The 14170-nt window shown below is 39.0% G+C and overlaps 3 protein-coding genes across 5 annotated transcripts; 1 reads left to right on the top strand and 2 right to left on the bottom strand.

The window, feature by feature from the left end:
* Nucleotides 1-561: 561 nt before the first annotated feature.
* Nucleotides 562-2911, bottom strand: las1l (LAS1 like ribosome biogenesis factor). 2 transcript variants are annotated; one of them, XM_024293841.2, is made up of 2 exons: nt 2323-2911; nt 562-2202 (listed from the first exon to the last, which is right to left on the bottom strand). In XM_024293841.2, exons 1-2 carry the CDS (start codon nt 2592-2594, stop codon nt 906-908), a joined length of 1569 nt encoding a protein of 522 aa, XP_024149609.1. In that variant the 5' UTR covers nt 2595-2911; the 3' UTR covers nt 562-905. The 2 variants fall into 2 exon arrangements, with proteins under 2 accessions (XP_024149609.1, XP_024149608.1); XM_024293840.2 differs by having other exon boundaries at nt 562-2910.
* A 1605-nt stretch (nt 2912-4516) lies between these two features.
* haus7 (HAUS augmin-like complex, subunit 7) lies at nt 4517-9623 on the top strand. Of its 2 annotated transcripts, none has more exons than XM_024293743.2 (9): nt 4517-4670; nt 5469-5584; nt 5680-5741; nt 5817-5878; nt 5965-6155; nt 6237-6345; nt 8951-9160; nt 9280-9391; nt 9463-9623. In XM_024293743.2, exons 1-9 carry the CDS (start codon nt 4620-4622, stop codon nt 9558-9560), a joined length of 1011 nt encoding a protein of 336 aa, XP_024149511.1. In that variant the 5' UTR covers nt 4517-4619; the 3' UTR covers nt 9561-9623. The 2 variants fall into 2 exon arrangements, with proteins under 2 accessions (XP_024149511.1, XP_024149512.1); XM_024293744.2 differs by lacking the exon at nt 4517-4670 and adding an exon at nt 4693-4811.
* Nucleotides 9624-9954: 331 nt separating this feature from the next.
* On the bottom strand, nt 9955-11249 carry mrpl49 (mitochondrial ribosomal protein L49). Its single transcript, XM_024293745.2, has one exon. It carries the CDS (start codon nt 10878-10880, stop codon nt 10371-10373), a length of 510 nt encoding a protein of 169 aa, XP_024149513.1. The 5' UTR covers nt 10881-11249; the 3' UTR covers nt 9955-10370.
* Between the last annotated feature and the right edge of the window lie 2921 nt (nt 11250-14170).

Raw genomic sequence — 14170 nt, 5'->3', positions numbered from 1 at the left:
ATATATATATATATATATATATATATATATATATATATATATATATATATATATATATTCCACATGTAGACTGTGTAAGGAAAGTACAAATTAAAATTAAATTAAATATAAATTATTAAAATAAAATATTTTTCTACTATATGTGACAATAACAGAACATATTTCCTGCAATTTTCTGTAGTATTGAGTGTATTTATTGGACATTTGTAGGTGCTTTTGTTTTACCGTTTGCTTGTTTTATTTTTTTGTAAATTCTGTTCCGATAGCAATATTTTTAAGTGTTTTTCTCATGTGAAAAACAATAGCAATAATTAAAATAAAGATTTTTGAGTTGTGATTCATTTGAAAAATAATAAACAGCTTCTCCTTTCTAAAACTTTTAAAAAAAAATGTTTTTGTGTTCTGTTGATCACCTTTTTATATTACAATTGTATTTATATTGGGTTAAACTTTAAAACCTCGTCAAAACCAACTTTTAGCTTCAGTTTACAAACATTTTTATTTGAAAAACATTGTATTATCTACAAGTGTGAACAAAAAACAAAAAAAATCACAATCAAGTTGGTTCAAACAAAACTAAAAAACAAGAAGTTATTTATTATTTTTTTCCAAAAACTTCTCAACATTTCAGCTCCTCTTAGTGACAAAAAGGTCACTAAATGTTTGATTTTTCACACATCAAGTTACTTTCTGTCGTTTTAAAAAACAAACAAAACATTTGTTGGTTCCAGCTATTATAAATGAGTTTTGTTTTCATGGCAGACACTTTTACATTCATATTCAACATATTTCTAGTTTCAGAAAACATTTATTTTGTTAACTGGGGACATTGTGCTTCATTGCATTGAGAAAAAAGCTGTTTTTTTCCCCCTTTTCCCCCACCTCGGACCCCTTAGTAGGAGTATTTAGAAAAGAACAAGTCCAGACTTCAGCCTGTGCAAGTCACTCTGGCTCCACAGAAAGCCGTCAGCTGTTCTGGTGGGGGCGGACACTTTTTGCACACTGCTGCTCTCCGGCTCCACGGGCTGGTCAAAGACCCTCATCGTGGAGTAATTTTCTATCATGAGACTGGAGGGATCGTCTGACTGCCCGGGAACCTTCCCCAGAGGGAATCTCTTCCACTGGACTTTATCGGTGCACACCTGCCAAGGAGAACCTTGCAGCGCCTTCGCCTTCTCTGCCAAATCATCTGCAGCCTTGTGAGCGTGGGAGGACTCGCTCCTGTCGGTCACAACGTGCCGCGGATGGTGCTTCTGCATCTCGTGCAGACTCTCCAGAGTGTAGATGGGCTGCCGTTTCTGCTCCGGCGCCGAACTCCCCTCACTGCGGGAAGCCTGCGTGTAGATGGTGCTGAGCCGCAGCAGCTTCTGCCGGGTTTCCAGGGGGAGGGGGTGCTCCATGTCGTCCAGGATTAACTGGAGCAGGTGAGGTGTGCTGATGCAGGGAGCATCCAGGCATGCAGCGAGCAGCTGCTGCCACCGCAGCTGGATGCGGTTCACAAAGACCCTGTCTTTGAGTCTGTTCTTCTTCTGCTGCTTTGTTTCAAAGTGGTATTCAAACTTGTTGTTGTTGCAGAGCAGGAGCTCCGACGTCCAGGCAGACAGGAAGAACGCCCTGTGACTGGCTTGTTCCTCCTCGAGAAGTTTCAGTTCTGCAAAGAGCTTCTCCAGGAGGACATGAATGAAAGATTCAGAGTTCACCATCTTCAACAGAGGGAGCCAGAAACGCAGGAAGATCTGGGGGATTCTGGGCCGTGTGGGATCCGAGTTCTCAGAGGGATTGCAGCCTAATGTCTCCAGTTGCTCCATCGTGGGGACCAGAAATCCATCCTCCAGCAACACGTCCACCAACATGTCACTGGCCTCCAGAGAAAACTGCTTGATTTCCCCCAGCAGCCAGCTCATGTCGGCGAAAGGAGTCTGCCCCAGGTTGTGGTCTTGGACATCGTGGAGCTGATCCAGAGTCTGGAACTGCTCCTTCTCGTAGGAGATCAGAAGTTCTCGGGCGGTCTTGTAGGCCTCCCTTTCCTTCTGCCTGGCCATAAGTTCGTCCTCCAGGCGTTTGGGGTCTCCGTCCTCCTCAGACTGAGCCTCCCAGCCTTCATCAGAACCTCCTCCCAGCTGCCTGGACCAGTACTCCTGCTGGAGCCACTCCAGAACCACCTTACATCCCTCTCGGCACAATTTCAGGGTGGGGAGCTTCCTGTGGGTGAAATCGTGTCTCAGATCCACGACCCACTCCGGGATGTTCAGATTCCCGGCCAGCCGGCGGAGCGGGCGCGCCACCTTCCCCTGCTGCCTCTCGGTGATCAGGTTCACGAACCTCACCAGGGACGCCCCGTACAACAGAACCAGCTCGTCTCCGCTCAGCTGTCCGGACCGGTCCAGAACCTGGCACCTCACCAGGTCGGCGGTGCAGTCCACCGCCACGGGGGAGCTGTGCGCGAACCTGGCCTTCCACGCCGAGATCCTCTGCAGGGCGAACTTCTGCAGGGAGACGTCTTTGGAGAAAATGTTCTCCTGAACCAGGTCCCACTCGGCTTTGTTGATCCAAGCGACCACATGGCGATTTTTCTCCGAGCTGTTTTTCTTCATTGTGGATATTTTTTTTTTAGACCAAACCTGTTTTTCTGTCCAGATTTTCCCCCGACAACGGGTTAACCCGGAAATAAACCTCAGCGCCGCTTTAGGTCTAGTTTGGAGCTGCGGCACTCAGGACTGGCGCTGCCTGTTGGACCGGAGTGGAACTGCAATTTTGAACCCAGAACTCATTTAACCAAAATGAACTCATTATATTCCAAGAAAACAACACACTTCTCGGAGTTAACAATAAATTATCTCTAATCTATAATAAAAACATTTTCTACAACTTTGAAACAAATTATGACCTAAACTGTCCCATAGAAACCACCCTAATGGACGAATCATTTTCTTTTTACACAAAATACAGGCATAAAAAATAAAAAAAGCACATTTTAAAATAATGTCTCAAATGTACCTTAAACGAGAATTTTTACTCAAAAGATTCAAATTTCAATCTGAAACATGTATTTTTTGTTTAAACTGAAACACTAGAACATCTCTTTTACAGTTGCAAACACAGAAAATACTCTGGTCTGATATAATATTGTCACTCAAAGTTTTCAATATTCCAACTTTTTCTTTATGTGATGTTCTTCTTTTTATCAATAGTTTGGACCCAGAAGTTTTTTTAAATGTAGTTTATCTTGTTACTTTGTGGAAACATTTAATTCATTCATAGAGAAGCACACCTTTAAAAAAAAAAAAAAACAATCTTTTGATTTATTTATTTTTTAACAAAAACAAGGAAACTACAGTAATTTATTAAAATATATAAAAACTACTGTTGTTTTAAATTGTAACTTGCCATTTTTATTTACCAATCTGTCATTTGTGTTATTTTATGATCATATTTGCTCCTGACTTGTATTGTATATGAAAAGATTAAGTAAATATATATATATATTTATATTAATAATGATAATAATGAAAAATTATTATTCTCTGACAGTAATATCACCTCTTATGTTGATGTGATTAACTAATTTTTTTTTGGAGTTTACACTATTGCTCAATGTCTTTACATGTATGAGTGTGATGGAAAATACATTTACCGTGGGCAGTCTAAGGCACACCTGTGCACTAATCATGATGTCAGATCAGCTTCTTGATGTGGCACACCTGTGAGGTGGGATGGATTGTCTCAGCAAAGCTGAATTGCTCACTATCACACATTTAGACAGATTTGTGAACAATGTTTAAGAGAAATCGTAATATAATGTATCTGGAATTAAGTTTAGATCTTTAAATCCATCTCATGAAAAATGGGAGAAAAAAACAAGAGTTGAGTTTTTGATGAGTGTAGTAAGATAAATGTGATTAAAAAGGGAAAATTCTCTTTGCAGCTACTCATTAAATGTATTTTTCTTGTTTCGTATTTATATCGATTATATTTCAGGCCCGTTTAAAGGGTTAAGCCCAACAATTTAAATCTCAGATTCCACAGATTTGTTTTAGTTAAACTCTGAAAGTCATGCATAGAAAGATTTAGACATCTTGAACCTCTGGAGAGTTCCTTCACTTTTGGAATCAGTTTTTCGTCTTTTATGTAAAACATGCTGTCATTTGTCGATTGGCAAAAGAGATTAAACAAAAATTCACCAGTAGTGAGAAAATTGGAATTTGATGATAGGTTTCCTTGTTGTGCCAAAAAGTATTGCCAACGCAACCATGCCGGCTGTTTCGCGACAAAATGCTTGTGGAGACCGGGATGTCCTCCTGCAGCAGTGTGTGACCATTATATGATAAAGTCTATGTGTGTGACCAGCATTAGGCCAAGATCCCAGACTTTCGTTGTTGTGCATGGTTCTTCCATGCTCTACTGAGGCCTCAATTGGTGTACATTTTTTTATGTTTCTATAATTCCGTTTTTGTGTGTATTAATTACATTTAGAAAAACAAAATGCATGTGATTTATTACCCAAACAGCACCGTTTAATTTACATGCAGTTATAATATTGTGCCGCCAGAGGGCGACCGAGCCACTTAGCGGTTTGTGGTTTACAAGTTGAACGTCGAAGAAGAAGAAGTATTTGGAAAATGGCGGGTTCTACAGATCAACTTGTTCGTCGTGTTTATGATTCACTTCAGGTTAGAAAACAAACATTTTAATTTTTTTATTTACCCAAGACAGATTTGTTGCGTCCATCCGTATGTATTTATTAGAATATTTAAAAGGAGTGACTTTGATTTTGACTGATATTACGCCCAATGTTTACTTAGAAGAGAAATGTAAGTGTAGTTGAAAACAAAACGTACAAATTTCACAATATGTATTTACTTTTACTCCTAGACCTGGAACTCTTAAATATTTAACTTTTAATAAACATTTTACTTTGAGGCAGACATTTTTTGATTTAAAATGTTTACATTTTTAGTCATGTAATCAAATGTATAATCGTGACCTCCTCTTTTTCTTTTATTCCTGAAGAACCACTGGGTCAAATTTGTGCCGTTTTTCCATTTAATTTGCTTGTTTTTTTCCCCTTTCTATTTTCGTAGTTTACTTTTTTATTTAGATCTATTATTTTTTTAATATATAGTTTTAGTTTAATATATATAATTTTTGAATTTGTGCAACATAAAAGGAACAAATACAAAAAAAAAAAACGTCAAATTAATTTTGAAAGCTCAAAAGAAAATTTTCTTGGGTTCTGCAGAAATAAAATAAATTGATTCCACCACAGATAATGCTTTCTACCTATCAATTGTGTAGTCTTAAACACCCAGAAGCCTCAGTGTTTGATTTATATGTTCATAAAATTAAGGAACTAATATTCAGACACTAGCAGGGGTGGGCAGAGCATATTAGACATATATTGTTTCAAAATAAGGTTTCCAAGTTGAAGTAAAATCGAGTCATCAAATGAATGTGTGTTTGTGCTGCAGGCAGCATCCTGCCCCCTCCTGCAGGGACTGGACCTGCGGGAAGCAGACACCATGTTGCAGCTGCTCTGCAGCCCCTCAGAGCTGCGCACCAGCATCATGGCCTGGATCTTCAGCAGGTACAAACAACCATCTGTGTCTGGGCGCAAATATTTTCCAAGTCCAAATAAAAAGTCAGATTCATTTTTGTTTTTTCTGACTGCTTCCTTCACAGCATCCACCCAAACTTTGTAAGCAAAGCAGTTTCAGTGAAAAACACAGATTTTCTAAATAAAGGTGAAATAAAACTATTTTAACAAATTTCACCTCATGAATGGATGTTTTTCAGCTGTGTTGTTTCCTGTTCATTAGAAATGGCTGCACTCGGGGAAGATCTGATACTCTGCAGAAGAGACGACTCTGACCTGATCAGGGTGAGTGACACCTTGACTAGTTTACTGTTAAATATCTGTACTCTCATCGTAAACAGCTGGTTTTACTGCTCTGTGTTGCATTTAAGGGTAATACGACGCCTTTGCGCCAGCTTCGCTTCCTGGAGCAACTTTTAACACTAATCCCGAACACAGCAAAGCCTTGTGGATCCTGTACTGGCAGCGAGGCGCTCCTGAGTGAGCTTTTCGCCGATGAGAATCTGCCACACCTCAGACAGATGCTAGAACCTGCGCTCAACCCCTGGCCTGCAAACATCAGGTTTGAGTCCTCTCAAAAAAATAAGACTTTTACTGGACTTCCTTGTTTGCCGTTGTTCTCACTCCTTCTCATCTTTTGCAGAGCTTTGCATAAAAGCAGCAGATCTCCCTTCAAACCCAGGAAGGAGGCCGGAGACGTTGCTGCTCTCCTGCAGAAAATTCAGTCAGAACTCGAGCAGCTGCAGTCAAAGGTGTGCATGCATGTTGTTTTTTACTAAAATTCCCGATACCTGTGAGAGAATCTGTTAAAGAAAAGCTTTGCTCTTGCAGAATTTCAAAGTCTAAAGTAAAAACAGACAAACATTTTTAATGCTCTTGAAGCGAGTCAAACATTTTTCCTTAATGTTGTCAGGAAGAGCACACATTTCATGTACTGACATTCAGAAAGCTTTACATAAAACATTAGATAAACATAATAGAAATATAAAAAATTCTAAAAAGATAAAGGATTCAGATTAAGATCACATGTTAACTTTAAATAAAAACAAAAACAAATCAAATACAGCTGAGAACAGGTGGGTCTTTATGTAAATCTAGGTTAATCTGTTTCATCTGATCTGAGGCTTTCTCAGCTGATACAGTTGATCACAATATTTTACTCTGTAGGCTGAGAGGTTTGGGCATCTCTGGTACTGTTCTGAAGTGGTTTTATTCCTATCTCACAGATCGTAGATTTTATGTAAGTATGGATACATGCTCTTCAAAGGCTTTTGACATCAATTGTGGGGTCCCCCAAGGCTCAATTTTAGGTCCATTACTTTTTAATTTATATATGCTGCCACTTGGGGACGTCATCAGGAGACATGGCGTCTGTTTTCATAGCTACGCTGATGATACACAACTTTACATTGCCTTGTCTCCTGATGATGAAGAGTCGGTCAACGTTCTTTTAAATTGTATTTTAGACATTAAGTCATGGATGGCAGAGAACTTTTTACAGCTCAACCAGGACAAAACAGAGGTTTTAGTGATCGGTTCTGAAGACAAGAGAGAGTTTGTTTTATCTAAACTAAAAAACTATAAAACTTCTCAATGCGTGAGAAACCTGGGTGTGATTTTCGACTCTGAGTTTAATTTTATTCCACAAATTAAAAACATAACAAAAACAGGATTTTATCATCTTAAAAATATTGCCAGAGTCCGCCCATTCCTCTCTCTTGCCAGCACAGAGGTGCTAATGCATGCTTTTATTTCAAGTAGACTAGATTATTGTAATGCCCTGCTCTCTGGTCTTCCCAGAAAAAGGATATCAAACCTTCAACTATTACAAAACTCAGCCGCACGCGTGCTGACGAGGACCAGGGGGCGGGAACACATTACACCGATTTTAAAATCGCTGCATTGGCTCCCTGTGCGTTTCAGGATTGATTTTAAAATTCTTTTATTGGTTTATAAATGTTTTTATGGTATTGGGCCCTCTTATTTATCTGATATGATTTTAAGGTATGAGCCCTCGCGAAGCCTGAGGTCCTCTGGAACAGGCCTTCTGGTTGTACCAAAAGTTAGAACTAAAACATACGGCGAGGCCTCATTCAGTTATTATGGACCTCGCCTGTGGAACAGCCTCCCAGAGAGCCTGAGGGCCGCAGAGACTGTTCATGTTTTTAAAGGGAGGCTCAAGACCTACCTTTTTAACCTGGCTTTTAGTTGATTTGATATTTTCTTTTATCCTCTACTTTTACTTAATCAATATTTATTTATTTTTACTGAATTATGTCAGTCTATTTTTTTATTTTTTTATTTTATGTATGTGTACATATATATATATTTTTTTTCCTTGTCTTTTTGTTTTTTTTAACTTTTATTTTATTTATTTATTCATTTTAATCTATTTTACTCCTTTTACATTTTTAACTCCAGTGTCTTCCTCTGAGGGAACCTCCACATCAGTGATTGACCTTTCTCAGTGAACAAGGTCGCTGCAGCGAGATCTCCTGGGTCTGACTCTTTGCTTGGATCTGGGGGGTCCTGTGGTAGCGTACTCTGTGAACTTGATTGGGGGGGTCACTGGTGTGGACAAGTCCCAAAAATATTGTTTCCTCACTGCAGTACCAAGCCAGATTTCTCGATTTATGCTTTACATCCTTTTAGTATTTATTTATTCATTCATTTATTTTTTCTTTCATGGTGTGGCGATATGTCGATGTGTGTTTGTTTTTGTGCGTGTGTGTGGAAGGGTGGGGCTTGTGGGTATTATCTTTTTTTTTTTAAATGTTATATTTTTTTATGTTAAGCACTTTGAGTGAAATTCATTTTTTAAAAAAGTGCTATACAAATAAAGTTTGATTTGATTTCTAGAAGTCTATTCCAGATCTGTGCAGCATAGAAGCTGAATGCAGCCCCTCCATGTTTGATTTTGACTCTAGGAAAATGACAAAAGACCAGATCCAGGTGACCAGAGAAGTCTGTTTGGTAAAAAATGAGTCGAGTTCATAACCATGTGTTTTGAATGCTAAACCATTCAAAGCTTCATGAACCAGCAATAGAACTTTAAATTCTATCCTTTGGAAAATGCAGCAAATATGATCTAAACAGAGAATTTCTTGGTTGAGGCATCCATTTTTCATAATCCTCCATAGACGTGTGTTCTAAAGGTTAAAGTGAACTTCTCAAAGCTTCAGTCATTAACTTTCTACATAATTGTCACATTTAGTCTTTTGTCTATTTTGGATACAAAACAACTCTAAACAGTTTTAAGACCATCTTTTATCTTGCAGACGTGAGTTTCTGTGGTTCCTTCTAGTGCAGCACATAAACCTTTAGCTTGTCACCATGGTAACGCCTCTTTATTTGCAGTGTGACTTCCTGGAGAGCCCACAGAAAAGCTCATCTTTCTGTGCCAGCTCGCTGCGTCTGGCAGCAGGCGACCTTCAGCAGCTGATGACGACCTTCTGCCCCGTCTACGAGAGCAACCTGAGAGCGCACTGCAGCAGAGAGCCCCCCAGCTTCAGCCCAGAGACGGACATCTTCCAGAGAGTCCAGCAGCTGCTGCTGGCCTGCAACACGGTAAACTCTGACTCGGGTTTACCTGGACTCACCTGTCGCTGTCAATTAGGAAGCTACTGAGGAACAGGAGATTCAAGAGACGTAGCCTCATCTGTTCTTGTTTGCTGTCTGGTTCTCAGGAGCTGGAGATGCTGAGCGAAGTGTCAGTAGCTTCTGCATGTGTGGAGGAGGAGGTGAAGCAGCTGCAGACTCAGCCTCGCTACTGGAGTCACGGGGAAAAGCTCACGCTCGGTAAGTCTGAACTTTGTCATCAGACACACATTTCTTTTCTCTGCCCTTTTGTGACCTCTGCTGCTCCTCAGCGGATCAGCTGAAAGACTTCTCCAGGAGGATCGGAGTTCTTCTCTACCAACAACAAGCTCTGCCTACTATTGACAAAACTGAAAATGAACAAGTGTAAATAACAGCTTCTTTGTAAAATTATTTTTTTTTCTAAATAAAAACATTCCTTTAAGTGTTTATGTAGAACTTGAGTCCTCATCCTTTTCATCCCCTCAGAACTGTTTACACATTCTCCCACTAGCTTACAGCCCCTCACACCCCAACATAACATTACTGGTGCAACAAATATTTCAAGCAATATTGTAGTCATCCAGCCGTACAGCTTTGATTCAGGTTCCAGCTCAGACGAGGAAAACAAAGACGTTGATGGATCATTTGTGTGCAGGTGGATATGTCAGAATGGAGCGGAGTAGAAAGCCTAGTTTCCAAGTCACAATTAGGATCTTTTCAAACAGCATAATTTTATCTGCTCCTGATTCACGATTAGTATAAATAAAACTCAGAAATGCAAATTAAGTTCATTTTTTTATGTCCATCAGAAAAATGCAACAAAATTAAAAAATAAATCAAATTTCCCCAAAGATGCTGAGATCACTAGATTATGGACTTCCTGGCTGGTTTTAGATGAACTGTGGTTAGAGTGTCATTTTTAGGTTTTGGAAGCAGAAGATTGAGTCAGACGTTTGCATGACAGTGGAAAGAACGTTTAACATCTCACATTTTGAACCCAACAGTTGCTACAAAGAAGTGGCACTCCACAGGAAAGACAAGTCCACAAATATGATCTTATCTTTATAGTAAAGCTTCAGTTCTTACGGTAAAGTTTCTGTATATTTTCTCCTCACACTCTGGTTGCACACATATATGAAGTCCAGCAGTTCCGGGTCTGGATGCTCCTGGTCCTCTGTTGACCAACTCCACGCTCATTTTAAAATCCTTTGCTGCTCAGCCAGCTTTTGAGCTCCTGATCAAATTGACCTTTGACCTTCAGTGTCATGGTGACCTCGTTGACCTGCGTTGGCAGCTCCTTCCCCGTTCGCTCCAGCAGGAACTGCTTCACGTCCTTCTCCAGAGCCCAGATGTCCCCCTCCACCTTCCGCACCAGCGTCATCTTACGATTGCCGTGGGTCAGGTCGGTGTACACCGGGATGTTGTGCATGCGGGAGCGGCGTACCATGTAGGGCATAGGTGGCGGAGAGTCCGCCGGAGGGGTCCAGCCGGACGGAGCGGGACCAGCGTGTTTGGGTGGATCCGGTACGCGTGAGGCCGGTATGAGACGCTCCACGAAAACAAACTCCTCCGTGGACTCTACCAGAGCCGGACTTTGTGGCTGCGGACCAGATCTGGAGGCGGACCGGAGACCAGCGGCGGGGAAGGCGGTATGGACGTGCAAGAGCGCCCCGCGGAGCCTCGCAGCCCGGAGCACGAGGCTCGACATGTTCAGCGCCAGGACTTGACCAATGTCGAAGTAGAGAAGGACTTCCGGTTTTGTGTAGTGACCCGGAAGTTATTTTCAACGATTTTTCCCCCCCTTTTTTTTAAGGACTCCAAAAAAATATATTCAGAACCACTGTTCAAAAATAGAAAAAAAAAACAACAACAACAACCCCCCAAAAAAATAAAAATAAAATAAACACACACACACACGCTCACACAATCGTGTTTATCAGGCTGTGCATGCAGCATTCCAGAGTTTACAGGGGATTTCCTTCTTACTGCAGCTGAGCATCAAACTGTTTATGTAAAAAGTCTTTACATTCACAGAAAATAACACACATTGGCCTCGATGTTGGCATGATGCTAACATCTCGTAAAATAGCTTGACCTATTCTAGTGTTTGGATTTATATTCGCTCCAAAAGGTTTATCTCTCTCTCTCTCTCTCTCTCTCTCTCTCTCTCTCTCTCTCTCTCTCTCTCTATCTATCTCTCTATCTCTCTACCTATCTATCTATCTGAATGAACAAATATTTAGCCTGAAATAAAATTTTTTAGCTTAGATTTAAATATTTGGTTTGGATCTAAATATTTAATTTCCAAACTAAACATTTAGCAAATATGCAAATTAACTTGCCAATAACCAGGAGTGAACTGCCAAAATAAAACATGGATTTTTCATCATCTTGTCACATTGTCATTATGTTTTTTTTTTTTTTTTTTAGGATAAAAAATGATTTAATCCATTTTGAAATAAGGTTGTGACATATTAAAATGTGAAAGAAGTGAGGTGGTGTTAATACTTTGCGGATGCACTGTATTGTATCTTGTTTGGCTCTTCTTTAGCTAAGCTTTTGATCCAATAAGTTTTAGAAGTTCTTGAGCATAATCATTTTCATGCGTACCACAAAAAGAGAACTTTTACTTTCATATCCACAACAATTTAAAGAAAACATCTTAAAATTTTCAAGTTTCCTTCTTCTCTTTAAAAATAGTTTTAACTTTTTTTCTGCAGACTTTCTGCAACTTTTAAAGAGTTTTTTTGTACACTTGTTGCATCTTTATTTCTTTTTAAATCTTTGATCTCAACCTTAGATCATTTCTGTCTTTTTTTTTTTAACTCCTAGGTCACATGAAAGTGACTCACTGCAGTGTTTTTGCACCTGATTGATTTTTTTTTTTTGGAGGTTTGTCCAGAACAAATAAAACAAAATAGTTTCCAAATCTTTAATGATCTCTTTAAAATGCCTAAAACAATAATCAGGAAATTGTTTCTGCAACAATTTTTACAGCATTTAGCCAAGAAGTGATCATGTGAAAATATTGAGATAATTTACAAATTTATGAATTACTACATCATTAAAAAGCAATAAAAGTCCAACACGTGGTCAGAAATAGGGACAATTTAAAATATTACAGAAACCACAATAAAACCAGCTGACAGAAAATATACATTAAAATAAGAAAAGAAGCAGATCTTAACAGATTGATTTGGATTTGAAAGTTGAGAGAGAGTCATTATTAAGGAGATCAAGAGGGAGAGGGTGAGCTGAACAGAAGAAGACGACCAGACAAAATGAGAGGAGGGATCGATATGGAGAAAGTGGGAAGGTTAAGGATTTGCCAGGTTAAGTGCCTTAAAGGTGAACAGGAGGAGTTTGCATTTGATACTGAAGGTTATTGGAAGCCAGTAGAGCTACTGGAGAACGCAAGTGATGTGACTAAAGGATGGGGTTCTGGAGATGATGGGGGACCGCTGAGTTCTGGGCCAGAAGGAGTTTAGGGAGTTTTTTTATGGAGGACCAAAGAGGAGTCCCATAGCAAAGCAAAATTGAAGATGAGATCTCGTTTCTGTCTCATTTACGTCTCCTAGACACGAATGAGACCTGTTTGAGACAAAACAGGTTTTCTCACTTGTCTCGAATGTTTCTCCTGAGAAATAAGTCTCACAGTGAGCACTGTCTGAGATCTCAAAATTCTCTCACAACTGTCTCTTCTTCAGTTAAGAGAAAGATGAGACGTATTTCAGCGTTCTCAAGTATGTCTCAATTTGTTCTCTTTACTTTCTCAGCTCTGTCTCAGTAATTTATATGCATGGTTCTTTGTCTCGTTGCTCAATAAGGTCTCAGTTTAGTCTTTTCATTGTCTCAGCAAAAAGAAAAGTGAGATCAACACAAGCTCTCAAATGAGTCTCATTTCTTTCTTGCACATGATCAGTTTACAGAAACAAATCAATTATGATGTATTTATATTCAACTTACAAAAGTTGTCTATTCCTTACACATTTCACAAAACTCATTCATATTTTCAAGCTGAAGTCAAACCATTACTGTAAGACCTGATGTGCTCAAAAGACATCTTTTTGAAACTTTAAAAAACGTGACATTTCAAGATAACACTGCAGCGTCAATTTAATACATTTTTATTTTGACAGTTGTGTAAATTACACTTGGGATGTTTTTTTTTTTTTCAGAAGAACACAAAGGTTTTAGATCCAGATCCACAATAGTTAAAAGGCACAATATAAATGTATATGTCTTGTAAAATATATAAAAATAATATTGGAACTATAATATCGCATTACATTTAGCCAGTAGAAGAAGAAGACGTCGCAGGAACAGTTTGCAAACAGCGACGGAGAGAAATGTCCATTCGCGTTTGAAGATGCAAGTTTTGTTCCAGCCGCACAGAGACTACGAGAGGAAAGAATTTTAATTATTTGGTTCACTGTTGCAAAGAGGTGAAAAATTAACTCATTAGACCGAGTGGCCAATGGAATATGTACAAAGCAGTACATTGGTGCCTGTTCTACAAGTACTTAGCGCAAAATACTTAATGCACTTTAATTTTGGCACTTTTTAAAAAAGTAATATTTCAATTATTTTATATACTGTATATGGTTTATTTTTTGCATACTATATAATATTTTATTATTATTATTGTTTTATTTTCATAATTTGGTTCCAGTGTCACTTGTTGCACAGGGAAAGTAATTAGAGTGACACATCTCCCTTTACAATGCACGTGATTAGGGCGTGGTTAGGGAAAGGGGATCGGGTAGTGACCGTAGACTGTAAAAATAATGGACCGAGCGAGCAATGAGGTCCCCCATTGGAAATGCATTACTTCCTCTCCTCGCGAAAGTATTTTTTTATTTTTTATTTTTTATTTTTTTAATAACTTTATTAGCAAACAAACAAGATAGTACAACAACAAAGTGAATGTCTCAGGGGAAATTAAATTGAGTACATATTATAGAAAAGGAAGCAAGCAAAAATCATAAACATATACTG

The sequence above is a fragment of the Oryzias melastigma genome, linkage group LG7 (assembly GCF_002922805.2).
Source record: "Oryzias melastigma strain HK-1 linkage group LG7, ASM292280v2, whole genome shotgun sequence".
In the NCBI taxonomy this organism is placed as follows: Eukaryota; Metazoa; Chordata; class Actinopteri; order Beloniformes; family Adrianichthyidae; genus Oryzias; species Oryzias melastigma.
Note: the sequence above shows the minus strand (reverse complement) of the source record. Positions and strands in the feature narration are given on the sequence as shown.